The sequence below is a fragment of the Apodemus sylvaticus genome, chromosome 5, assembly GCF_947179515.1.
Source record: "Apodemus sylvaticus chromosome 5, mApoSyl1.1, whole genome shotgun sequence".
NCBI lineage: Eukaryota > Metazoa > Chordata > Mammalia > Rodentia > Muridae > Apodemus > Apodemus sylvaticus.
Genome location: NC_067476.1, coordinates 146510860 through 146537718, shown reverse-complemented (window position 1 = coordinate 146537718; position 26859 = coordinate 146510860). Strand labels below are relative to the sequence as shown.

Here is a 26859-nt window from a genome sequence, read left to right as displayed (position 1 = left end):
GGACCTGACTTTCATGGCTGTACAAGGGACAAGTCTGGTATCATGGAGATTATTTAGATTCACAGAGGAACCATCCTGGTCTCCTCATACTATTTTAGATTCTCTGTCACTGTTATACACCAGGGATCTGAAGATGATAAATTTTTAAGAATGCCCCTGCAAGGATAAAAGTTCACAAGATCCTTAGAGTTAGTAGTGTTAGCACTACACATCTTTCTTCTCAAGTGGTAAAACTGGAATAAGTCTTAGATGTCTTAGCAAATGTCCTTGAAAATTGTTTGTCCTTATAAACTAAATCCCTTTCTAGAAAGAATACTGAAATAAATGACAGGCTTAACTGAGAAAAGTGCTGGCTTTAGTATGCATAGGTAATTCTTCAGAGTAAGATTAGGTCATAAGGAAAGTTCTCTGAGCTCCATACTAGAAACAGAGGGGAAGCTGGTGGATCTAAACCAGAACCAACAGGACCGCTGGGTAGCTTGTCAGTTCACTGTGGAGTGCAGACTCTTACAGTTACAGTGGAAGCACATGTTCTTCATAAATACCTTACTCTTCAAAAGTAACTGTGGAGAGTGGCATTTGTTTTGATAGTGAGTTACAGTGAAATGAACAGACTTGGGAATTATAAGTCTTTACTAAACTTTCTTTTAGGTTGTTTTTCCTTTATTGTTTATTTTAATTTGTGTTCAAGCTAAGAATTATGATTCTCTTTGAAAATATGAACTATATAGCATGACATCCTGGACAAATCCTATTCATGCCTGAAGACTGTCTCTCTTTAGCCTTTCATTTTGAGCAATAATATTTATAGAACTTTACTTTCTTCCCAAATAGGCCTAGTTGTCTAGTTTTCTATTTAATAAACATTTATTATCAAATACTACTTATAACATTTACTGAAGTGTTACAAATACTTTCATTCTTTCCATTCTTCCTTTCAATGTGTCTATTCTGGGGCAGTAGAGCTGGTTCCGTGGTTAAGAGCACTTGCTGCTCTTACAGAGGCTCCAGATTTAGTTTCCAGAACCTGCACTGAGCAACTCATGGTTGCCTGTAATTTCAGCTGTAGGGTCTCAACACCCTCTCTGGCCTTCACAGGCACCTGTACACATGTGGCATAAACGTAGACATACATACACATAAATAAAAATATTTTTAAGTCTATTATTTTGCTCACATTTTTCTAGATGAACTTCAAAATTATTCTTTAAATTTACTTGTAACCATTCTAGACCTTAACTGCAATGTACTTGTATACGAATATATATTTTATAAAGAGGGGAGGGAGATATATTCACAATAGGATTTTATTGGACTTTTATACATTAAATAGACAGAGATTAAGTGAGATCTTGGAGAAATTGAAAATTATGTTACTGTCTGTATCTTCCTAGGCCATTTATGAACACTATTGAGTTAATTAATGTGGAGGACCACCTACCTCCCTGTTGTTGAGACCTGTGTTATAGATACATAGTGAACTGCTTGTTGCTGATAGACAAGAATATTGCTCATTTCCCTTCAGACCTTCTGAGTTCAACAAGTCTTGTACCAAAAACATGTTGTCTCTACCCCTAGCCTGTCTCTCAGAGGTTTCTCCAGAGTGCCACCTGCTTCTTGTTCCATATGACAGTTTCTCAGAATTACAGCATAATGAGCCACCTTAGCTTCTAGGGATCTCCTTCAAAATGCAATCATTACCGAGGGTTGATTGCTGAAGTTTGGTGTGGAAAAGTTTATGGTGTCTGGTTTCTTCGTTCAGCGTCACTGGCTCTCAAGGCTCTCTTTGTTCCTGAGTGTCTGCACAGGACCAGCTGTCTGTTAGGGTTTTGTCCTCATTTAATTTCATGCCAGACTCTCATAAAGAAGTGGGAGCACCGCCAGATCTGCCATAGAAGTAGGGAGCGTGTGGAGTGATTTCACAGTTCACATAATCCATTTTTAGTTTTTCCTTTAAGAGCACTCCTTCAGAACTAAACAAATGATAGTGGGAATCCTTGTCTCAGCCATTCTGCACACATATTGTCTGAAAGTTGTTGGTATGTTACAGATGCCGGGATGCTTTCTACTTTATGGAGAAAACACACATACACAAATACCACACACACACACATACACACCCACCCCCTCTCCTCATGACATCAAGCTACAGCATCCCTATTACTTCCCAAATGCTGTACCAATTCCAACTTAGAACCCTTAGGCCTCTGGCTTCTCCTTGATGCTCGAGGGTGTCTTGTCCTAAGACCTCCATCCTCTGTTCTTGTAGCATTGCTTATTGACATAGAAGGGAAGGAGGCTATTGTTTAATAGAATCCTAGCTCTATCTTCTCACTAAGTTCTGGGCTGTTTCTGCCCTATCACACATAGCCCAATACAGAGTGCAGCATTGCTTGATCAGCACCATTTTGATATCTAGGTATACTGAGTCTGCCTTCAGTCAGTTTTAAGTTCCCAAACTGTACTAATGTCCCTAATGTGTCTCTAACGTTACCAGCTTGTGGCTGGGCATGCTGATTTGTTTGTATGATTGCCTTGCTGTGAAGTTTCCATAGGTGGGGAATGAGGAAGAGGATAGAAATACCTCATAGGATCACTGTGAGAATTAAATGCAGTAATGCATAGTCAAGCATGTACTGCATACGTAGTGTCTGGTACAGAGCAGACACCTAAGGACTTGCTTCTGTCGGTGTTAATGGTGGTTACAAATGTTAGATTAAGATACTTGTTGTTTATTTGGGTTTTTTTTGTTTGTTTGTTTGGTTCGTTGGTTGGTTGGGTTGTTTGTTTGTTTTTTGTTTTTGTTTTTGTTTTTGTTTCTGAAACATGGTTTCTCTGTGTAGCCCTGGCTGTCCTGGAACTCACTCTATATACCAGGCTGGCCACAGACTCAGAAATCAGCCTGCCTTTGCCTCCCAAGTGCTAGGATTAACGGTATGGGCCACCACTGCCCAACTTAGATTAAGATACTTACATCTAATCCTTAGTCTTTTTCATCTTATGTCATAAAATATCTTTGGTCAGTCTTTTTAATACTCTAGCTCCAGAAAATATTCTTCTTTGATATATTCTAATTTTAAAAGAGTAACAAAGACCACCCACACTTGTGTGTATGGTTACCTTGTGAGTGTGTGAGGGAAAGAGTCTCAAAGCTGCTGTTCGCTTTGGTCACAGTGTAAATCTTCATCAATTAGGTTTCTTCCCATTCATTTCCTTGGCTGGTTTCTTCATTTGTATCTTTCTTCACTGTCTTGATGAATTCTGCCTTCAAAGCCACCCACATACAGAATCATCTACATTGCCTGTCTTTATGTAATCTTACCAGTTATCTCACTGGGCTAGAGACTTGTTTCCTGCATTGATTCAAGGTCTTGGCATTGATAGGCTTCAGGTTAGACACAGGAGAAGTAAGATTGTTCTATGCATCACTGCTCTGTTAAATAAGATTGTTGTATGCAGTACTGCTCTGTCAATTTCACAGTATCCACATGAATGTTCTCCTGTGCTTTGTCTTCTGAATGGACAGTAGCAGTATGTCCCGGAGCATCTTCATTTCCTATTCTTTAATGCATCTTCATTTCCTATTCTTTATACTGCTTTCTTTTTTTATATATATTTTTTTTATTTGATATATTTTTTATTTACATTTCCAATGGTTTCCCCTTTTCTAGCCCCCTACTCCCCGAAAGTCCCATAAGCCCCCTTCTCTCCCCCTGTCCTCCCACCCAACCCTTCCCACTTCCCCGTTCTGGTTTTGCCCTATACTGCTTCACTGAGCCTTTCCAGAACAAGGGGCCACTCCTCCGTTCTTCTTGTACCTCATTTGATGTATGGATTATGTTTTGGGTATTCCAGTTTTCTAGGTTAATATCCACTTATTAGTGAATGCATTACTCCATTGTGTATATATACCACATTTTTGGCATCCACTCTTCTGTTGAGGGATACCTGGGTTCTTTCCAGCTTCTGGCAATTATAAATAGGGCTGCTATGAACATAGTGGAACATGTATCCTTATTACATGCTGGGGAATCTTTTGGGAACTCAATTCTTCACAGAGTTAGAAAGAGCAATTCTCAAATTCATCTGGAATAACAAAAAACCCAGGATAGCTAAAACTATTCTCAGCAACAAAAGAAATTCTGGGGGAATCAGTATCCCTGACCTCAAGCAATACTACAGAGCAATAGTGTTAAAAACTGCATGGTATTGGTACAGTGACAGGTAGGCAGATCAATGGAACAGGATTGAAGATCCAGAAATGAACCCACACACCTATGGTCACTTGATCCTCGACAAAGAGGCTGAAAACATCCAATGGAAAAAAGATAGCCTTTTCAACAAATGGTGCTGGTTCAACTGGAGGTCAGCATGCAGAAGAATGCGAATTGATCCATCCTTGTCTCCTTGTACTAAGCTCAAATCCAAATGGATCAAGGACCTCCACCTAAAGCCAGACACTCTGAAGCTACTATACTGCTTTCTTTACCCCACCATGCCATCCATATCTTTCTGATCTCTTGAAGCAGGTGCCCTCCACCTCACTCCATTGTCCTCTTCATGGTCTTTAGTCTTCCTGTTTGCCGAACGTCTTAGAAACCCTTTTCTGTGGTGTAACTTTGCACATGGAGGTTTTGCTCTGCACCTTTAACGTGTTTGAGAAACCAACAGGGTGCAAGTGACCAGTTCACAGCCCAGGCCTGGCAATACAGGCTCCTTTCCACTTCCAAGTGCCCTGAGCAACTGGAAACATAAGTGAACTCGGAGCCCAGTTATGAGCACTGCTGAAATCAATGGTTAAGGCTTATATTCGTTCTCTGCTAGAAAAATTGTAGGATGGCATTCTTTGCTAGTATAAACTGGGAAATTTGGGAGAATAAGTTGTTTGAACAATTTATTAGCGATCAATACTTGATGATTTTAAGTCTTGTAGGCATCCTTGATTTATAACTAGCTTTTCGTTGTTGTTCTTTTTTTTTTTTTTCAGTGCAATTTTAATCTTCTCTGCTTCATCTGTAGTGGGTGGGACTCCTTAGAGGCTGTAGTCATCTGATCCAAATTAGAAGTGATGTATTTGAGGCCGTTGGGCAGTAGCTTCCTAATTGTTTGTTCTTTGAACCATGATTAACACCTGGGCTTTCATTCATTTGGGTCCCCTCAGATACACCTATGAGCGAATTGATGGGCGAGTACGGGGAAACCTGCGCCAGGCAGCCATCGACCGGTTCTGTAAGCCAGACTCAGACCGCTTTGTCTTTCTTCTGTGCACCAGAGCGGGAGGCCTGGGAATCAATCTCACAGCTGCTGATACCTGCATCATATTTGATTCTGACTGGAACCCACAAAATGATTTGCAGGTAACCATTAGGATGATAACTCTTTATTTAGCTGCCCTGACTCCCAGAATTTGATAACAAAGTCTGGCTTAGTTATAGATTGTCTGCTGTGCTGCATGCTATGGGATCAGCTCTTAGGGATTTGGCTAGAAGAAACTAAATGAAAAGTAGGTGTTGACCCTTCCCACTGATTAGAGAGTAATTTTCTCCCTTTGGTTGAAATGAAGGGATGTTTCTAAGTAATCGCCTCCAAACACAAACTAGAACTGCTGTTATCAAACTTAAGTATCTGGCATTTTCCCTTCAGTTTGTTTGCTGTCGCCTGTCAGGTACAGTAAATTAATTAACCAAAAAAAAGTGGGAAAGCTGTATAGTGTCTCAGAGGAACAGGCGCTCTCACTAGGCAGTTTGCTCTCCATCTGATGCATGTGTCAAAAGTTATATGTGTCCACGTTAGTGGATTTGTAGATTCTATTTTTCCAATTGCAGTTAAACTAAATAACATGTGACTTTACAAAGATTATTGTAAAAACATGTTAAGAACAGGCAATGGACAATGGATTGACAAGTAAGGGTGCTCGCCCCCAGCCTGACAAGCTGAGTCTGACATCCAGCACCCACACAGTCTGAAGAGGAGAACCAACTCCCTTGATCTGTCCCGTGCGCGCGCACACACACACACACACACACACAAAATGTAAGTGTAATAAAAGCAAACATAATGAACAATAAATAAAAGGGTAGTGCCTTTATTTGGAATAATCAGCTCTGTTTCAAAAATAAATTCAGTGCAGCTACTAGATTGTGCAGTGAATCAGCCGTAAAATTTGCTAACTTCTCAGAAAAACTGTTAGAAAATAAACTCATATCCATTATTGCTCATGATTAACTTCATCCTAATGTATACTAAATTTTGAAATATTGGCTAATATTGGAAGTATGTATAAATGGCTAATAATCCAATAAGCTCTTGATACAAAATACTAGGAGGATTTGTTTAACTCGAGGGGCCTCTAGGGGGTGCTGCAAGAGGAGAGATGCCAAGACAAGGGTATCAAACTGAAGAGCAGGCCTTCCTTCCTACCTCTTCACTTCCACAAAGTTAGTCTCTTCTGTTCTTCTCTTTAATGAGTCTCTAAATTATCTTGTGTGTGTTGAAAACAGTGTGGTAGTTAAAAGCCAGTGTTTTAAATAAACTGGTAGTTATAAATAATTGACTGTCAGTCCTTTGTCCCAGCAATGGGATTTTAGAATCAGAGATGGGTTGCTAAATTTCATAAATACAGTTTTTGAATAAGTAGCATTTGCTCAACATTTAACTTGAAAGACAAAAGCTAGTATTTGATCTCTCTGAAAGAGCCTAATTTGGATTACAGATGTGGGTCATGGGAGAGCATTTGCCTAGCTTATGCAAAGCCCTCTATTAAATTCCCAGCAACTAAAAGTATCCAAGATTTAAAACAAAACAAACAAACAAAAAACTAGGAAAGTATTACCTTTGTGGCTGCCACCTATTTATTTAATAGTTTTATTTGAATGTAGCTCATGCCTGTGTATATTATCTTTGCTTGACAAGAAAAACCTCAAAAGCCACAAATAGTTACCATCAGGCACTTTGCCAATGGTTAACTAACCCTAGACAGATCATTTCTTGAGCCCTTGGCAACTGTGAAATTCCATGTTATTTTGTAATACACACTCAACATCAGATTGGTTATAAGACAAAATGTCAAGGAGAAGAATAGTATAAGAATCCAAAATGAGTGGCTAGTTTGGACATGTCTATAGGAATTTCCAGAAGGGAAATTGGAAGCATAAGGCCAGAGGCAGAGATTTTGGAATCACAATGCCTCACCTAATGGATTGTAAACATCTCCAATTGAATAGATAAAATATCAAGAAAAGCAAAAGATGAGCATGCCTTACCTAATGGAGAGATGAAGTCATCTAAGATGATTGATTTGCATGTGCAGCAACCAAAAGAAATGAGTTGAGCTTCCCAGAATTAATTAGATCTGTGAAGAGAGTAGACACTTTTGAATGGCAATTGTTAGTATGTACTGCTGGGACTTAGCAAAAGATAAAGAATATTAGTGAAGCCATGCTGAAGTTGTGAAGTACTGTGAAGTTGTTCAGTGTGCTGTCAGTTTGTGAGCTTTCTCTAGCACTCAGCCTAAATGAAGAGACCTAGCAGACCAACACTGCAGATGGTCCTAGGTGTCAGCTTGCATGCCAGGACATCACAGAACATATGAGGGAGGGAATCATTCACTCTTAGAATTCTACGTTTTTGGCTCTTGGTCTTCCAGGCAGCTTCTCTGTTTCTGATTCACTTGTTGCTTTATTGGTTATTATTAATGTTTCATTAAAGTATATGGTAGTTTAAAGACAAGGAATTGGATTGATAATTATTGGGAGGTGATGATTGGTGTGTTGAAAAGACAAGATGATACATAGAGGGACAGTTCAAGTTCTAAGTCTACAGAGATGAAGCAAGGTTCCTGCTGCTGAATGGACTGGAGTCTGCCTACAGAATGGTGCACACACACACTTCCATTTCTCATAACATTTCCCCTTGCACAGGGCACTTATATACAGCGTAGAGGAAAGCTAGAGACTCAGACCTTCAGATCACCCTATGATTGTCAAGACTGCAGCTAAATTAGCTGTGAAGATGGCTAAAGTGGGATCCTAACACTAATGAGAAAGAAAAACTACTAGATCTTTCCCAAGAATTATTCTTGTTCAGGACATTTTGTTTCCATGTATTTATTTATACATGCCAATATTTTTAATAAATGAATCATCTATTGTCTTTGGAAAATAGATTTAGTCATAAACATTTATCTAGGAATGGGTTAAGGCACATACCACCTATACTGCCGGATAGAAACATCAAACCACGGGGAAAAGATTCCATTTTGAACTGGAATTTAACTTCTGTTGTGGTGAAATTTTAGCAGCGATCTCAGTTCATGTGAAAGAAAATGGGAGTTCACTGTGGTCTCAAACAGTATGGCAGTATCTCGACCAATCCAAAGTTGTTTTTGCAAGGATAAACTATATTTTTTACCCGACTTCTGGTGGATCCCTGTAGGATCATAAAGGTAAAGTAAGCATGATTAGCATTAGTGGACTCTGCCAAAGTGCACCTGAGACTGAGTCAGGGACTTTTGCTAAGTGGTTATCTCAAAGGATTTATTATGACTTTGCCATTTCAGAGGTTACACCCCATGGTCAGCACTCTTACCTTCAGGTCTGCAGTAGGGCAACACATCATGGTGTCAGGCTCTTGGCGGAGTATCCAGTTCAGCTCATGGAAGTAGCTAGGAAGCAGAGAAGCAGCTTCTAGTATCCACTTGAAAGACATTTCTACACCAACCTAATCTTCTTCTGCTAGGACCCACTTCTCATAATTTTCTGTAGTGCTAAACACATCTTCAAGGCAGGTTTGTGGCCTAGGGAACAGAGCTGCACTCTGGCAAACCAGCCAAGCATCAGTTTTAGGTTTTTCACTGTTCCTGTGTATCCATTCGACCCTCTCTGATTCTTTTCTGGAGAGGGAGGAGTGCTTAAGGTGGTTTGTTTTTTAGTTTTGGTTTTAGGAGACAAAACTCTTACTGCACAGCTTAGGCTGGTGTGGGACTCAGATCTTCCTGCTCCACCTTTCAAGCTCTGTGCCACCATGCCTGGCTAGAGATATTTTTAAATTTAGATCTTCATAAGACATCATTATTGAATTTCATCTTTTATTTACTTTATCTGGTTGGAGTCTGCTTTCCCCAGCAAATCATATCCTGCTCCCATGCCTAGATCAGAATTAATTCAAAATTAGACAAAAGTAAACAATAGAGCATCAAAACTTTAGCTTTAAAAAGTCCTAAGGCACTTAAGTACTAAAGCTAGACTTACAGCCAGATAGAGGCTCACTGACTCGTACTCGTGCACATTCTTCTGTTGTGGCTAAGCATGCCCCTGGGGCAGCCCTCAGTAGAGTGGAGGGTGTCCTGATGAGCCTGGTAGTGCAGAGAATTGTGTTCAGAGACAAGAGGGAGGGACTCCATGGCACAGAGGCTCCACAGGGAAAGGGCTGCAGCAAGCAGGGCCAAGGTTCCCTTTAACACCAAAGTTTAAAAAATGACAGCGGTGGAAACAACAGCTTAAGAAGGAAGTGCAGTAACGAAGATGTTTCTTAGGAACCAAGTCTTGCTGAAGGTAGGAGAAAGGCCTCTTAGAGTAACAGGGTATTGAGCTGTCTCTCCCACAGAGCACCTTCCTTGTTGCTGTTCCATAACAACCTGTTGAGTTCCCCAGGCTTGAGAGCTCAGGTTAACAGTCGTGGACAGCACAGCTCAAGGGTCTTCCTGTGTCTTAATGCCCCCTGAAGGCAGATGGCCTCGCTCGAGGCACAGCACAGGCTAATGCAGCTGCCATGTGTCTGTGAGAGTTTGAAAGAAAGAAAGGGAATCCATACTGAGGAGACAGCCCCTTCTGTGGCCATAGAACGTCTCTAGGAGCCTGCCATACTGCTCCCAGGAAGGTGGGGAGCTGGTTCCTCCTCCTTGCTAGAAAATGACAGTACCATGCCTCATGATATTCACAGTTGGAAAACTGGTCAAGAAATTCAGCAGAGAAAGGAAAGTGGTTTAGTTATGGAAAGACTAGGAGTTGGGTTTTTTTTTTTTTTTTGGTCTTTTGGATTTGGTTTTTTTCGAGACAGGGTTTCTCTGTGTAGCCCTGGCTGTCCTGGAACTCACTCTGTAGACCAGGCTGGCCTCGAACTCAGAAATCCGCCTGCCTCTGCCTCTGCCTCCCAGAGTGCTGGGATTACAGGCGTGCGCCACCACCGCCCGACTAGGAGTTGTTTTTTAACTTGTGATTGTGCAGGTTTTAATTAAGAAATAAGTATAATTTAAAGTGTTAAGGAAAATATGCTTTTAAAATGTTACAAGCTGCTAACTTGGAAGCAAATGAGGGTAGGAAGGAGGAAACAGCTTTGGGTTTGGGGTTCTGTTGTGAATCCTTAAGTCTTTTTTTATTTGGCAGGGTCTTACTCTGTAGCCCTGGCTAGCCTCACACTCCTCCTGCTCTGCCACCTGAGGTGTGACCTACAGTACCTGACTGTTTTGGGTTTTGTTTTTATTTTTTGTTTTTTTTTTTTTTGTTTTTTTTTTGGTCCGATTGTATTTTTGTTTTTGTTTTTGTTTTTTTGGTTTTTTTTTTTTTTTGTGTGTGTGTGTGTGTGTTTATTCGATATATTTTTTATTTACATTTCAAATGATTTCCCCTTTTCTAGCCCCCCACTCCCCGAAAGTCCCATAAGCCCCCTTTTCTCCCCCTGTCCTCCCACCCACCCCTTCCCACTTCCCCATTCTGGTTTTGCCCTATACTTCTTCACTGAGTCTTTCTAGAACAAGGGGCCACTCCTCCTTTCTTCTTGTACCTCATTTGATGTATGGATTATGTTTGGGGTATTCCAGTTTTCTAGGTTAATATCCACTTATTAGTGAGTGCATACCATGAGTCACCTTTTGAGTCTGGGTTACCTCACTTAGTATGATGTTTTCTAGCTCCATCCATTTGCCTAAGAATTTCATGAATTCATTGTTTCTAACGGCTGAATAGTACTCCATTGTGTAGATATACCACATTTTTTAAAGATCCAACAAAGAAAGAGACTTCAGACCAATTTCCCTTATGAACATCGATGCAAAAATACTCAATAAAATTCTTGCCAACCGAATCCAAGAACACATCAAAACGATCATCCACCATGATCAAGTAGGCTTTATCCCGGGAATGCAGGGTTGGTTTAATATACGGAAATCCATCAATGCAATCCACTACATAAACAAAGTCAAAGAAAAAAACCACATGGTCATTTCATTGGATGCTGAAAAAGCATTTGACAAAATTCAGCATCCTTTCATGCTTAAAGTCTTGGAAAAAACAGTAATTCAAGGCCCATACCTAAACATAGTAAAAGCAATATACAGCAAACTGGTAGCCAGCATCAAACTAAATGGAGAGAAACTTGAAGCAATCCCACTAAAATCAGGGACTAGACAGGGCTGCCCCCTCTCTCCTTATCTTTTCAATATTGTACTTGAGGTACTAGCTCAGGCAATCGACAACATAAGGAGGTCAAAGGGATACAAATTGGAAAGGAAGAAGTCAAACTATCATTATTTGCAGATGACATGATAGTCTACCTAAGTGACCCAATAAACTCCACTAGAGAACTCCTACAGCTGATAAACAACTTCAGCAAAGTGGCAGGTTATAAAATCAACTCAAGCAAATCAGTGGCCTTCCTATACTCAAAGGATAAGCAGGCTGAGAAAGAAATTAGGGAAACGACCCCCTTCACAATAGCCACAAACAGTATAAAGTATCTTGGGGTGACTCTTACCAAACATGTGAAAGATCTTTACGACAAGAACTTCAAGACTCTGAAGAAGGAAATGGAAGAAGACCTCAAAAAATGGGAAAACCTCCCATGCTCATGGATCGCCAGAATCAATATAGTTAAAATGGCCATTTTGCCAAAAGCAATATACAGATTTAATGCAATACCCATCAAAATCCCAACTCAATTCTTCACAGAGTTAGAAAAAGCAATTAACAAATTCATCTGGAATAACAAAAAACCCAGGATAGCTAAAACTATTCTCAGCAACAAAAGAAATTCTGAGGGAATCAGTATCCCTGACCTCAAGCAATACTACAGAGCAATAGTGTTAAAAACTGCATGGTATTGGTACAGTGACAGGCAGACAGATCAATGGAACAGGATTGAAGATCCAGAAATGAACCCACACACCTATGGCCACTTGATCCTCGACAAAGGGGCTGAAAACATCCAATGGAAAAAAGATAGCCTTTTGTTTGTTTTTTGTACCACCCATCCATTTCATTTTTACACAATTGTAAAAGGTATAGTATAAAGTCTTTTTCACTTATACGTGAGATTGGCAGTAGTAAACTCAAGGCAGAATTCATTTATAACCTGTCACTGCTAGATAACTGAACTGTACCCTGTATTTGCATTAAAATCACTGGGATCTGTAGCTGTTTTCTTTTTGTTATTAGATATTTTATTTATTTACATTTCAAATGTTATCTCCTTTCTTGGTTTCCGCTATGCAAACCCCGTATCCCATTGCCCTTCCCCCTGCTTCTATGAGGGTGTTTCCCTCCACTCCTGCCTCACCTCCCTACCATTCCCCTCACTGAGGCATCGAGCCTCCACAGGACCAAGGGCCTCCCCTCCCATTGATGTCTGACAAGGCCATCCTCTGCTACATATGTGGCTGGAGCCATGCGTCCCTATATGTGTACTGTTTGCTTGGTGGCTTAGTCCCTGGGAGCTCTGGGGGATCTGGTTGGTTGATATTGTTGTTCTTCCTATGGGATTGCAAACCCCTTCAGCTCCTTCAGTCCTTCCCCTAACTCTTCCATTGGGGTCCCTGGGCTCAGTCCAATGGGTGGCTGCGAACATCCGCATCTGTATTGGTCAGGCTTTCGTAGAGCCTCTCAGAAGACAGATACACCAGGCTCCTGTCAGCAAGCTCTTCTTGGCATCAGCAATAGTGTCTGGGTTTGGTGTCTGCAAATAGGGTAGATCCCCAGGTAGGGCAGTCTCTGGATGGCCTTTCCTCCCGTCTCTGTGTCACTCTTTCTCCCTATATTTCCTTTAAGCAGGAACAATTCTGGGTTAAAATTTTGCAGATGAGTGGGTGGCCCCATCCCTCAACCAGGGGCCACTAGTGGATATGGTCTCCACGGGTTCTCCCTCCCCTTTCCTGGGTATTTCAGCTAACGTCATCCCTGTTGGGTCCTGGAAGTCTCTTGCTTTCCTGGCATCTGGGACTTTCTATTGGCTACCCCCAGTTCCTTATCTCTCATTACTATATACCTCCCTCCATTCAATTTCCTGACCCTCTGTACATCACCCCCACCTCCTCCCATTCCTGATCCTGCTCCCCTTTTTTCTCCTCCTCCTCCTCTTCTCTTCCTCCCAAGTCCCTCCCACCCTTATCTCCCATGATTATTTTGTTCCTCCTTCTAAGTAGGACTGAAGCATCTACACTTTGGTCTTCCTTGTTTTTGAGCTTCATGTGGTCTGTGAATTGTATCCTGAGTATTCTGAGCTTCTAGGCTAATATCCACTTATCAGTGAGTGCATACCATGTGTGTTCTTTTGTGACTGGGTTACCTCTCTCGGGATATTTTCTAGTTCTATCGATTTGCCTGCAAATTTCATGAAGTCATTGTTTTTAAAAGCACTTCATTGTGTAAATGTATCACATTTTCTGTATCCATTCCTCTGTTGAGGGACATCTGGGTTCTTTCTAGCTTTTGGCTATTATAAATAAGGCTGCTATGAACACAGTGGAGCATGTGTCCTTGTTATATGTTGGAGCGTCTTTTGGATATATGCCCAGGAGTGGTATAGCTGGGTCCTCAGATAGTACTGTGTCCAATTTTCTGAGGAACCTCCAGACTGATTTCCAGAATGGTTGACTCAGCTTCACCGGCAGTGAAGGAGTGTTCCTCTTTTTCCACATCCTCAACAGCATCTGCTGTCATCTGATTATTGGATCTTAGCCATTCTGACTGGTATGAGGTAGAATCTTGGGGTGATTTTGATTTGCATTTCCCTGATGACTAAGGATGTTGAACATTTCTTTAGTGTTTCTCAGCCATTCAGTATTCCTCAGTTGAGAATTCTTTGTTTAGCTCTATACACCATTTTTAATAGGGTTATTTAGTTCTCTGGAGTCTAACTTCTTTAGTTCTTTATATATATTGGATATTAGCCCTCTATTGGATATAGGATTGGTAAAGATCTTTTTCAATCTGTTGCTTGCCGTTTTGTCCTATTGACAGTGTCCTTTGCCTTATAGAAGCTTTGCAATTTTATGAGGTCCCATTTGTTGCTTGTTAATCTTAGAGCAAAAGCTATTGGTGTTCTCTTCAGGAAATTTTCCCCTGTGCTCTTCGAGGCTCTTCCCCACTTTCCCTTTATTAATTAGATTCAGTGTATCTGGTTTTCTGGTCCTTGATCCACTTGGACTTGAGCTTTGTACAAGGACATAAGAATGTCCTTTGCATTCTTCTACATGCTGACTGCCAGTTGAACCAGCATCATTTCTTGAAAATGCTGTCTTTTCTCCACAGGATGGTTTTAGCTCCTTTGTCAAAGATCAAGTGACCATAAGGATGTGGGTTCATTTCTGGGTCTTCAATTCTATTCCATTGATTTACCTGCCTATCTTTATACCAACACAATGCAGTTTTTATCACTATTGTTCTGTAGTACAGCTTGAGGTCATGGATGGTGATTCCCCCAAAAGTTCTTTTAATGCTAAGAATAGTTTTTGCTCTCCTGGAGTTTTGGTTATTCCAAATTAATTTGCAAATTGCTCTTTCTAACTTGTTTTATTTTCTTAAAACATTGTATTAGGCTTTTATTAGTCGCAGATATATCAAAAAGTAAAGAACAAAGTGTGAATCTACAAATCAGGCAGAAAGTTGGAACTCTGATTTTTCCCAGAGGTAAAAGATTTTATCATCATCCCTGTCCAACTGTGTCCTGTCCCACTCCATACCCTTGCTGATGCATCTTATTTGGGTTGCTGTCCTAATGTTTCTCTCTACCTTACATTTATATGTGTGAGTTCTGAGTAGGAAAATAAATACTTTTATTTATTTGACCATATAATGACAAGTCTCTTAAATGTGACAAAAACTACTCATCCTGTTGTCATTTCAGGTTAGTTTTCTTGGGGAAAAGAGCCTATGTTTCTCTGCTGATGTAATTTAGCTGCTTGTTTTTCTTGGTTAGCAAGAATCCCATAGGTGAGGAGTCTGGCACAAGTAAGATATCTTCATTGTAGTCAGAGGCCCTATTCCTTCTTTCTTTTGTTCTACAGACCTCCATGTGTATGATTAATGTCACCTTGGTCTCAAACTAAGGCAGGCAGTAGAAGACAGTCAAGAGTGATGTGTTCTTGCAGATTCACAGAATTCCTGTGGATGCCTCTGTAGACTGTTCCATCTCCTGGGTGGGGTTCATTGCTGGGTGTGTAAGTGACTTCATTTGAGCACATTTCTGCCTTGTATAGAAGTTGGGCTTGAGGCATGAATAAGAAAGGAAATGTGTATACTATTAAATCATGTAGTGTGTATGTTACATTCCTCTGCAAGACCAGTGCCTAGAATACTTACTCAGCTTTCTCTTGTACTTACCTTCAACCTCATATAACCCAGGGGGGAAGCGTTGGTGCTTAATGGTCAGTAGAAGGTGGTGTTACTCACCTTCTAGATCAGCAGTTCTTAGCCTGAGGGGTATAGGCCACCTAAGGCTATCTGAAAGCACAGGTATTAACATTATAATTCATAACAGTAAAATTAGTTATAAAGTAGCAATGAAAATAAATTTATGGTTGGAGGTCCCTACAACATGAACTGAATTAAAGAAAGGGTTGCAGTATTAGGAAGGTTGAGAATCACAGTATCTTATCAACTATACTGTTTACCTAATCACTTTATTTTTAATTACATTTTGTTAATTTACTTTTATTACACATATTTATTTATTGGGGTGAAGGATATGCGCCACAGCAGAAATGTGGAGGTCAGAGGACACCTGTGGGAGATGGTGCTCTCCTGTGGGACCCTGAAGGCTATCAGGCATGATGACAGATGCCTTTACCCACTGAGCCATCTTGCTAGTCCATTGATCACTGCCTTTATTTACCAGAATTATCCAACAAATTTCCCAGAAACAAAGATTTGCTACCACATAATATACGGAAGGAACAAAACTTTTAAAATTCAGTTTTTTGTCAGTAAAAAAAAAAGCTGAATAAACTGTAGTATATACTTACTTTTAAAAAAAGGATGGGGGTATCTTTGTAAACTGCTATAGAGTCTATATTGGTGAATGAAAATAGAGAAAATACATGTGTATATGCCAGCATTCATTCAATCATTTGGGGAGTGAGACAGTCTCGTTGTGTTAATTCTGGCTAGCCTGGAATTCAGTATGTAGACAGGCTGGTCTTAAATACTAGCACTTATTTTTATTGGGCTACATATATTTATGTCTGTCTCTCCCTCTCTCTGAACAAGGTAAGATAAAAACAAGACAAAGCAAAGCAAAGCAAAACAGTTTGTGTGTTTTTTAAATGCATTCCTGTAGAGGGAGCTAGGAAACAGTGCACATGACGGAAGTGACCTTAGATCCATAGTAAGTATTTTATCAGGATTGTACAGATTAACTTTTTAGGTTTTTAAGAGTCAAAATGCTTAGTTTCAGTTTACCTTCCTTCCACCTTACTTTCTGTGGTATTAATTAACATCTTACTAGCCGTAATATAATGAGTTACTGGAGCCAGGAGATTAACACAGATACAGGGTTACTGATGGACTCACATGAATCCCATGTGTGGGAAACTTTTCTGGCCCAGAATCACATTCCATCAGAAGTCGTGCCTCCTCAGATCCTTCAGGGTGTTACAGTCAGTGCCTTTGTCTGTCCTTACCTCAGTGACCATGACACTTTAAACAGTACTGACAGCTTTTTAGATTGTCTCTTGATGTGTTGGTTTGTATTTGCCCAATATTTTTCTTAGACGTAAAGTTATTCATTGCATCAGGGCTATCATAGAAATCATAGCGCCCTACTCAGTTCTCCCTGCTGGAGCACAGGGTTTCACTTGTGAGGAAATTTTGAACTTGGTTATGTTGTTGCCTCCCAAGCCTCTCAATTTAAAATAATTTTTACTTTTAAAAAATTAGTTAGGTATCTTATGAGGAGATTATTTTGGGATCTTACAGATCCAGTTTCTCATACTTTCCCCATTGCTGTTACCATCCACCAACAGACTTGCCCTTGGTCAGTAGTATTACCATAGTCTTTGGCTGAGGCTAAATTTTGTATCCATCATTCTATATTTTTGAATTGGAATAATAATTATTTTGTCCCTTTTCTTTAGTTAGGGAATCATGGATATTTATGGTTTGTATTTTGTTAGTGATTGTTTATACTAGGGTCTTGCTACATCAGCCAGGCTGACCTACAGCTCCTAGACTCAGAGAATCATGCTTCAGCCTTGTGAATAGCTAGGACCACAGGCATGTGTTGGTACAGCTGTCTGTTTTATTTTATAATCCACGATCCTCACTCTTTGTCCTAATGGTCTTCATATCCCGCTCATATCATCTAAGTGCTTTTTCACTTTTTTTTGGATAAAATATTCAGATACATGTTAACATTTTTTCTGACAAGGTCTTGGAATTGCTCTTTCTCCACAGGTACCTATTCTTTTTATTTGAGGAAAGTGTTTAGTGGTCAGGATCTGAAGCAAGATATAATGCCGTTCACCTCTAATTCTTGGCACTTGGGAGGAGGGAATAGAAAATCAGGAGTTCAAGGTTGGCCTTGATCCACAAATCAGGATTGACACCAACCTAGGTTACATGAGACTTGTCTCAAATAAGTAAATAAATAAAAACAGAAAGCCCGCTCCGGAAGCCTGCTCCGGCTCCTGGGTAGGCCCTTTGCTCGGCCCTCTGGGCAGGCGGACCTGGGAAATAGATGTGCGTGTACACAACTGTCAGGCTGCACACTGTTCAGGCTGCAGACACCGTCCAGAGGGAGGACTCTGACGCCTGCCTCTTGCGGGGCTAGTCGTAGTCTTACCTTCGTTCTCTGGCAGACACAGCTTGGCCATATCACAGCAGCATATTTATTCAGTCAGATCCAGCATAAAAATCAAGTGGTGTCAAGAGTATTGACCAACATTTTGTAAAAATAAATTTACTAAAACAGATCACTAATCTACAGTATATCAACAAAAACATTCTTTTCCAAAGATTCTTAGTTTAGTTCTTTTCTTCCATGCCAGGCTGTTTGGTTGGTTTTCGTTACAAAGTCTCATATACCCCAGACTGGCTTCAACTTCCCTGTGGAGCAAAGATTGGCTTTGAACTCATAATGCCCCTGTTTCTGCATCCCAGGAGCTGGGCTTAGGTATGTGTATGTGGTGCCACACTCTGCTGCAAAGTCAGTTCTTAAAATTCAAAAACAAAATGAGCAGTTGGGTCTCTCTGTATATTAGGGAGACAGCATAGCCCCCAGCAAGCAAATTTTAAATATAAATCATTTATGCATTTTTTGTTTGCTATAGTTTTATTTTTCACTTCTGATATACTTTTATCTAGATTTCACCAACTACATTTGTATTTTTCTGTTTACTTTATCATATTTGCCCTTTTTTTCAGTCTTGTTCTCTGAGTATGTACATAGACATACATTTAAATTGAGAATAAATCAGGGGCTGTAGACTCTTTTACCTTCTTTTTTAACTTTTTGTTGGTTGTTTCTGAATTTCACATCATGCACCCTAATCCCACTCGTCTCCCTGTCCCCTCATCTCCACCTTCCACCCTTACATCCTCACCCCCCAACAGAGAAAAAAAATGTTATTGTGGAAGCAATGGAGGATCAAGTGTATCCCACAGTACACCCTTTTGTCCACATTTCTTTGCTTGCAGATGTCCATTGCAATAACTTGTTTGTCAGGTACCAGGCCTCTGGCTTCTGCTAGTCTATCAGTACAGGAACCTTGCTGGGATTCCTCTCAGATATTCTCTTATTGTCCTGTGTTGTGGAGATCCTATAGTTTTGGATCTGTAGAACCAGCCCCGAAATGGGCAGGGTCAGCTCTCCTGCATTCATGCCCCCGGCGCCAGCTTTCCCATGATGCCCAGGTTAGGGGTTGGGGCCAGTTCTGCACAGCCCTCAGACATCCATTTGATTCTTGGTGGTAGCCCAGCCCAGGGACATCTGCCTGGCCTTTGGTGGTGACAGTCCCTGCTACTGCAGAGCCACCAACCCAAATGTGCTCCTCTATCTCCATAGCAGCACAGGCTAGGACCCCACCATGGTCCTACATAGCGTCACCAACTACTCACATCTGGCTGTTCCTCGTGACCCTCCAGTCTCCAGTTCTGCCACTTTTCATTGTGCCCACGTCCTTCTGTTTCTCTTTCTCTTCCATCTCTCCACCACTTGCTCCTCTTAGTGGTACTCAGAATCTCTGCATGTCTGTGGTTGTCTCGGGAGTGGTCTCAGAAGTGCTTTGCCCCAGTTATGCATTATGGTACTGGGCAGGGGTCATCTTGGGTATGGTCTAACCCACAGTGCAAGACTAGTGGTCATCTCAGGCTAGCTCCTTGTCTGGGCCTCATGACATCTGTCTGGCAGTCTTCTCAGGCTCCCTCCTTGCCTGGCCCACCTAAGTGGCCCCTTGAAAGAGTCCCCTGTCTCAGTTCAGTCCATCAGGGGCCCATGGCCCCAGGCAGGGTTCTTCTAGTCTCCAGATGACTCCCTGTCCTGGGAGCTGGTCCAGGCCTGCCTAGCAGCAGACATGTCAGGCTCACTTTTTTCAGGGAATGTTAGGCTACTAATTATTCAGATGTCAGAACATGAAGCTTAGACATGGCTTCTCTCGTCCTTGGCACCAACAGATGCACATGTGACACAGCAGCCACACCTTCAACACCTACAGAGGCAGGAGACCCTTTACTTTCTAAACACTCGGGTCTCTGTTCCATATGTACAAGGTCCTACTCTTGTATAAAAATAGTGGAGTTCATAGTAGTAGTGAGTCCATATTGAAATAGTATCATTTCATTTCTTTCCTACTCTTTTGTAGCTCTCAAGATCAAATCCAGGATCGACATTACATTTGCTCTTTAGCCTCTTTTAATCTGGGTCATCTCTTAGCTTTTCTTTTTCTTTGAAGTTTTTGCTGAGTGGTAGTTGGCTGACCTGTAGGCTGCTTCTAATGCAGACTGTCTGCTTGCTCAGGAGTGAGTTTAGATTTGGTCCCTACTGATCTGATACATCCTTCTCAAATACCAGAATCACAGAAACATGGTCTTCATTTGTCTGATCAGGTGCCCTTTGATCACATTTCCCTGCTTCTTTGAAATTTTAAGTAGTCTTAGAGAAATACACCGAGACTGTGCTTGTTTCTTGCCAAAGTTTCATTTGTGGTTTAGTTCTGTTAGTTATCTTTACTTGAACCAGGTGTCACTTGATGCTTACAGACTGCTGATATTCTGACAGTGCGGTTTGACACACATTTATTAGTTGACTTACTACTCCAGAGGTTTTTCCTTTTTCTCTGATTTATGTCAGTATGCACGCATGGCTCTTTAGTTCGGTGGATTGTAATTCATTAGTGTTTTTGTTTCAGTATTCAAGATGGTGTTACAATTGTGTGTGTGTGTGTGTGTGTGTGTGTGTGTGTGTGTGTGTGTGTGTGATATGTGATGATACTATGCTTGCACACTAAGCATGTGTTTGCTGATGACTACATTACCAGCACTTTTTAATTCTTTTTTGAGTCTGGATCTTACTGCCTTGCCTTACTTACTTGCCTAGGTTGGCCTTGAACTTAAAGTAGCTAGAATTAGAACTATGTGTGGCTGCACCGACTCAAGAATTATTCTCTTTTCATGGAGAACAGTGGTTTGTTTCAGATTTATGTCATGTGTTTCTGTGTGTGTGTGTGTGTGTGTGTGTGTGTGTGTCACACACAGAGAGAGAGAGAGAGAGAGAGAGAGAATATAAGAGTATAACTTCAGCTCTATATATTAGCCACTTCTCTAATATGTTTTGTCTGTGTTGAATTGTATTTGAAAGCCAAGATCTAAGAGTTGGTAAGTATAGGATGGCACTGCTTCTAGGCTTTCAAAGTGTAAATAGCTAGAGTTTGTAGTTAGAGAAACAAAAAAATATACATGTGTATATGTATTTATATGTATCTATAGGTCTAGAAATACATATGTAAAATACAAACATGCATTCATATTTTCTATAACTGCATACATTTAGAGGTACATATACACACTAGTCACCACTTGATTCCTTCTATCCTTTCTAATAATATAGTTTATTCTAAACTTCATCTCTTTCCTATTCACAACTTTGTTCTCTAAGAAGTGACAAGAGTAACTGTCATCCCAGAATATTTACTTACTTGCTCAGTCATTTCAGGATTGCCAGCAGCCGTACTGCATACAAGTCTACCTCCAAGCGTATCGCCAAATGTATTTTGTGTGTATCTAACAGGGTACATAGCCCTGAGTGATTAGAGGACACAAAAAGGTGACGATCTCAGGTGGTAAAGTGCTTACTGTGCAAGCATGAAGACCTGAGTCAGTGACCCAGAATTCACTTTAATAGGCCAGGCTTTATATAATCTCAGTACCTGCAGCTTGATGGCCAGCTAGCCAGTCTAGCCAATTTGCCTGGCTTGTGTTCTCTGAGAACATGTCTCAAGAACTACAGTAAAATGAGACACTCTGACACTCTCCAAATGTATTTGCTTTTGTGTGTGTGTGTGTGTGCATACACACACACACAACTGGAAAAAAACAATTCTCATTAAAAAGTACTTACAGGCCTGGTCATAGTGGCATAGGCCTTTAATCCCAGCACTCACTCAGGAGACAAAGGCAGGTGGATCTCTGAGTTCAAGGCCAGCATGGTCTACAGAGTAAGTTCTATGACAACCAGGGCTCTGTTAAATAGAAAAATCCTGTCTAGAAAAAACAAAACAAAACCAAAACAAAAAATTTACGTTGTTTTTAGTATTTAGTGCTGTGGGTTGCTATAGTATTATTTTCCTGAGACTAATTGACAGACAACCATGCATATTAATCAGGATTGTCTAAAGGAACAGAGTTAGTAGAGTCATGTTAAAAGGTTGTGACAGCAGAACAGCTGAGAACTGGTGGTTGAGTGCCATCTCACTGGGCCCTGGAGTTGGGAAACTTTCCTGGACAGCTTCTGGTTCTCAGAAGTTGAATTTGATACTGACTTGGTTACAGGGGAAATGAACTTGAGAGCAGGAGTAAGCAAAAGCTCTTTTCTTCCGTGTCCTTCTAAGTGGGATGCCACCTGAAGGTGTAGCCCAGATGAGGTCTTCCTCCTCAAATGATCCCATTAAGAAAACATCTTACAAGCATGCCTAGTGTTATTTAGGTGATTCTAGATGTAATCAGGTTGGCAACCAAGATAAACTAATACAACATGAAATTGGTCTCTGCTTGGCAGGCTTCTGTTTTCATGCCATTTGAGCACTGAGAAAGGATTCTGGTGTCATTTTCAGCCATAGAGATAGGGGAGGGATCTGATTCTAACCCGGGTGATCACCTGATAGGCAAACTTCGACTCGCTGCTTAGACCTCCCTCACTCCCACCTCCACCCCAGTCATTCAGACTCATGTCCAGGGGAATAGTAGCTTCCTTTTCACAGCCTGGCATGTGAGCTGTGATTTTACTGCTTTGTTTATTCTCTTTTGGGTGCTGGGATTGTGGTAAGACCATGGGACAGATGCAGGGATCTGAGGCTGTCATTTTCTTCCCACTGTCTTCACTCCTGAGAGCCAGGACACATTCTCCCTGCTCACGTTCACTTTAGTCAGATCAAGAACGCACTCAAGTCTGCAAGGGCACCTGCAGACTTCACTAGATGGCATGGCCAGGCCTCATGGTCAGTGTCTAGGACACCCTTCTCTGCTTGCTTTCCAGGGGGGGTGGGCATTTCTTGTTGAAGAAAAAACCAAAACAACAAGAATCCTTTTTAAATAAGTGAATCTAGCTTTATACAGGCCAGACAAAAAGAACCGTGGAATATGTTATAAGCAAGGTAACCACTGAAGACTATTGGTCTTTGATACAATATACAGACACACACACAGCTATTTGTGGGTTTTTTGGACATATATGTGTACACACATGCACCCCTAATCATTGAATCATACTGATGCCTCTATTCTAACACCAGAAAGTCATTCTATAGAGTCTCTCCCCATAGTCTTCTGGACCATGTCAAAAGAGCTCAGGGGTCAATCTGAGGAGACTTCCTTAGGCCATATTTCAACAGTAATAACAATAACAACTAAGTGCAGTAAAACATAACTGTATTATATGGCTTCATGTGTTCCTTAAAGAACTAATAATAAAAACCTTATGAGGTTTTCATTAGGAATCAAATGTTTAACTTTTCTTTAATAATTTCTTTAGTAATATACCCTCATAATGGTATATTAGGGCAACCAAAAATATTAATGAAGACAATCGTAACCCATAATAAAGAAATACATGTATACAGTGGTCTTCTATTTCATAACAAACAGACAAACATGTGCTTGTTAATGGGCTTTGAAAGCTCATCTGTGATATACCTGTCCAAAAGTCAGATCTAATAAAGTTGCAAGCTGTAACTCCAGTTTAGAGGAAGTAAAAGGGGCAAAATCACCCACTCAGGGACATAGCACAAATACAGTAAGCAAGGCGGGAAAACAGAGGACCAGCACAATAACCGCTGAGAGGGAAGGTTGGAAGGCTGGTTGGCAGCGAGAATTGTTTTGTTTGTGGAGGCACATAGCTTAGAGGTAGAACACTTGCCTCAAATGTGTAAGACCTTGTTCAGTCTCCAGCGCTGCAGGCAGAAAAGAACAGAATTGATTTTTAAGTACAGAAGTGATGGTGTGGTATACACCTTTAGAAGTCTGTATTAAAATACATAAGAATTAGAGGCATTTTTAGGATTTGCTGTGTCACCATTATGGAGAATGGTAGGAAGGAAGCAAGATTGTCCTCAAGGATTATTATACTTTTCTCTGGTTTTGTCAGTGTTTGCAATTTAAAAATAGAAGAGAAGCAGTTCGCCTGCCTCTGAAGCATTCACAGAGGTAGCGCAGCATCCTGAGATGAGCCTCACCACCCAAGATACCTGCACCATGAGCCAGGGGGAGAGGATGGCTATGTCCTTCCCATTGCTTTGCCTCTCTGCCCAGTACTCTGTGAACCTGTTGGTAAAGAAGGAGTAACTCCCAACATGACAAGACACCAGCTGTGAAAGTTGACCACTCACCCCACAGCGGCTTCTGTCATTATATCTGTGTGAAATGTGAGTGTATATATATGGTGACAAAATGTGTGTGACCCTTCTTCCCAGGCTCAGGCACGGTGTCATCGTATAGGCCAGAGCAAAGCCGTAAAGGTATATCGCCTAATCACTCGAAACTCCTATGAGCGGGAAATGTTTGACAAGGCCAGCCTGAAGCTGGGCCTGGACAAGGCTATTCTTCAGGACATCAACAGAAAGGCCAGCACCAATGGAGTGAGTACATTGCACCTGCCCAGAGCACTGAAGAGCTTGTGCCTTTGATCCCAGCACCAGGCAGATTGTTCTGAGTCAGGCCAGTTTGGGATAGATAGTGAGTCTGTAAACCAAGTCAAAAGTAAACCAAGAAGGAACACTTATCAGGGTCCTTCTGAAAGCTGTTTCTGGATTCCCTTTCATCATTTTGACTCAGTCCTCCATAGCATAGTTAGGTAATCCCCCATAATAGAATACTATCTGGAAGCAGTCCCTGCATTTTCTAAATGGATAAAGGCAGTCTTGGAGCCATGGTGTGCTAGGGCTGCTCAGTATGCAATAACATTTAAATAAAGTTTAACCACTTCCATCAGAACTGGTAAGTTTAACGTGTGTGTGTATGTGTGTGTGTGTGTGTGTGTGTGTGTGTGTGTGTGTGTGTGTGTGTGTGTGTGTGTGTCCTAACACTTTTATAATGGATTTGTTACTTTGACTCATCTCACACACCAGACTTTGAGCTGCTTTTATCTTATTAAGATTTACTTACTTTTATTTTATGTGTATGAGTGCTTGCCTGCATGTATGTATGTGTACCATGTGTGTACCTTGGTAGCTGCAGATTCCAGGAAAGGGTGTCCCATTCCCTGGAACTGGAGTTACATAGTTGTTATCTGTCATGTGGGTGCTGGGAGCCACGCCTCTGTGAGAGCAGCAAGTGCTCTTGACCACTAAGCCATCTCTCCAGCTTGACTTTGACCTTCTGGATGGTGTGATGGAGGCAGTGTCCCTGTGACTCTAACAGTGTACAGTATTTCAAAGGTGTTCATTGTGTGATGATCAATGACTAATAAATGAACAAATTAGCTTGAAGTATGACAATTAACCTCTTTGTCTAGCTGGGCATAGTAACACATGCTTATAATCCCAACACATGGGAACTGGAGGCAGGATAGTCAGGTGATCAAGGCAAGCCTCAGTGAATTTTCAAGACCCACCTACACATTACGACCCAGCCTCCTAACAAAGACAACAAATATTTTTGATCTGGATTGGAGAGGGTTAAGAATTACTGCTAAAATTCTTAAATTGCTATCAAGTACAGAACAGCATATCGAAGTTCTTCATCATTGGCCTTAGAGCATCAGAAATAGAGCGAAGATCTTAGTGCAGATGTTCTGTACCCTTAGCTATGCATGTATTGCTAACCATCATTCTCCAAATTGCCCATCCTGGGAGCCGTGGAATTCCCTCTTGTGATTGAAATAACGAGAACCAGATTGTTAATTAGAACCAGGAAAGGATGTTTTGAACTCCATTTCCTGTTTTCAACAAGTGGTTGGAAGATCACACTTGGCACAGGCTCCTCTTTTTAGTTAAGGGGTGACATCATTTCCAATATAAATGTACTTATTTAATAATGAATAAATCATTTTTTCTCAGCTCGTGTGGTACATCTGGAAGTTTTAAAGATATAAACTCAAACTAAAACATTAAAATAAGATGTCAAGTATATCCTCTCCAGTGGTGCATAGTTTTAATAGCTTACGACATTTGATGATAACCAGTGTCCTGAAGAATGTTAGGCCTTTGACCCATGTGTTAGGCTTTGTTTCAGGACTCCCTGTAGAAAATTGCCTCCCTGGCTGCCCTGCAAAGTAGCCAGGGCCCCTTCATCTGGCTTGTCTTCCCGATGTGTGCAGTTAGTAGAGCAGTTATATCCTGAATCACAAGGGCCATATTTGAGGCGTTTTTTTCCTGTACATCTTCCACTTTGGTGACCTGCCCAGGTACAGCAGCTCTCAAAAATGGAGGTGGAGGATTTACTCCGGAAAGGTGCCTATGGCGCTTTAATGGATGAGGAGGACGAAGGCTCCAAGTTCTGTGAAGAAGACATAGACCAGATTCTGCAGAGAAGAACCCACACCATCACCATCCAGTCAGAAGGGAAGGGGTCCACCTTTGCCAAGGTAGGTGATCCGCCCCCAACCCCCACACCCTGTGGTCATTTGGGAAGGGAAGGGAGCACTGTTCTTTTAGCTCATTGATGCAGCTTCTGTTCCTCCAAGTACAATCTCTTGATGATAGAGACACTTAGAGACACGGACTGTAGCAAAGAGAAGCTAGTGGCACATGCAGGTAGACAGTAGTCTGTTCTTTTTTCTGTATACTCTTTACAAAAACTGCTCCAGAACCCTTGATGATCTTCATGATTTTGTAAAGTTTTTTTTTAACACTGTCAGAGTAGACATCAACTGCACATTCCATTCCTCAAGTTCAGTCAGGGACTTTCATTTCACAGGAATGCGGTTTTCAAAAGATTCCTAGCCACT

The 26859-nt window shown here is 41.1% G+C and overlaps 1 protein-coding gene and 1 pseudogene across 50 annotated transcripts in view; one reads left to right on the top strand and one right to left on the bottom strand.

Moving 5' to 3' along the window:
* Positions 1 to 26859, top strand: part of Chd6 (chromodomain helicase DNA binding protein 6) — a 172757-nt gene that overhangs the window by 101871 nt on the left and 44027 nt on the right. For all 50 annotated transcript variants that reach the window (XR_007978049.1, XR_007978032.1, XR_007978007.1 and 47 more), the window contains exons 18-20: positions 5162 to 5357; positions 24386 to 24550; positions 26317 to 26496. Coding sequence is in view for 1 of the 50 variants with exons in the window: in XM_052184182.1 (XP_052040142.1) it covers positions 5162 to 5357; positions 24386 to 24550; positions 26317 to 26496 (541 nt within the window). In the remaining 49 variants the exon portion in view is untranslated. The remainder of the gene's footprint in view (positions 1 to 5161; positions 5358 to 24385; positions 24551 to 26316; positions 26497 to 26859) is intronic.
* Positions 19802 to 19925, bottom strand: LOC127686573 (uncharacterized; annotated as a pseudogene).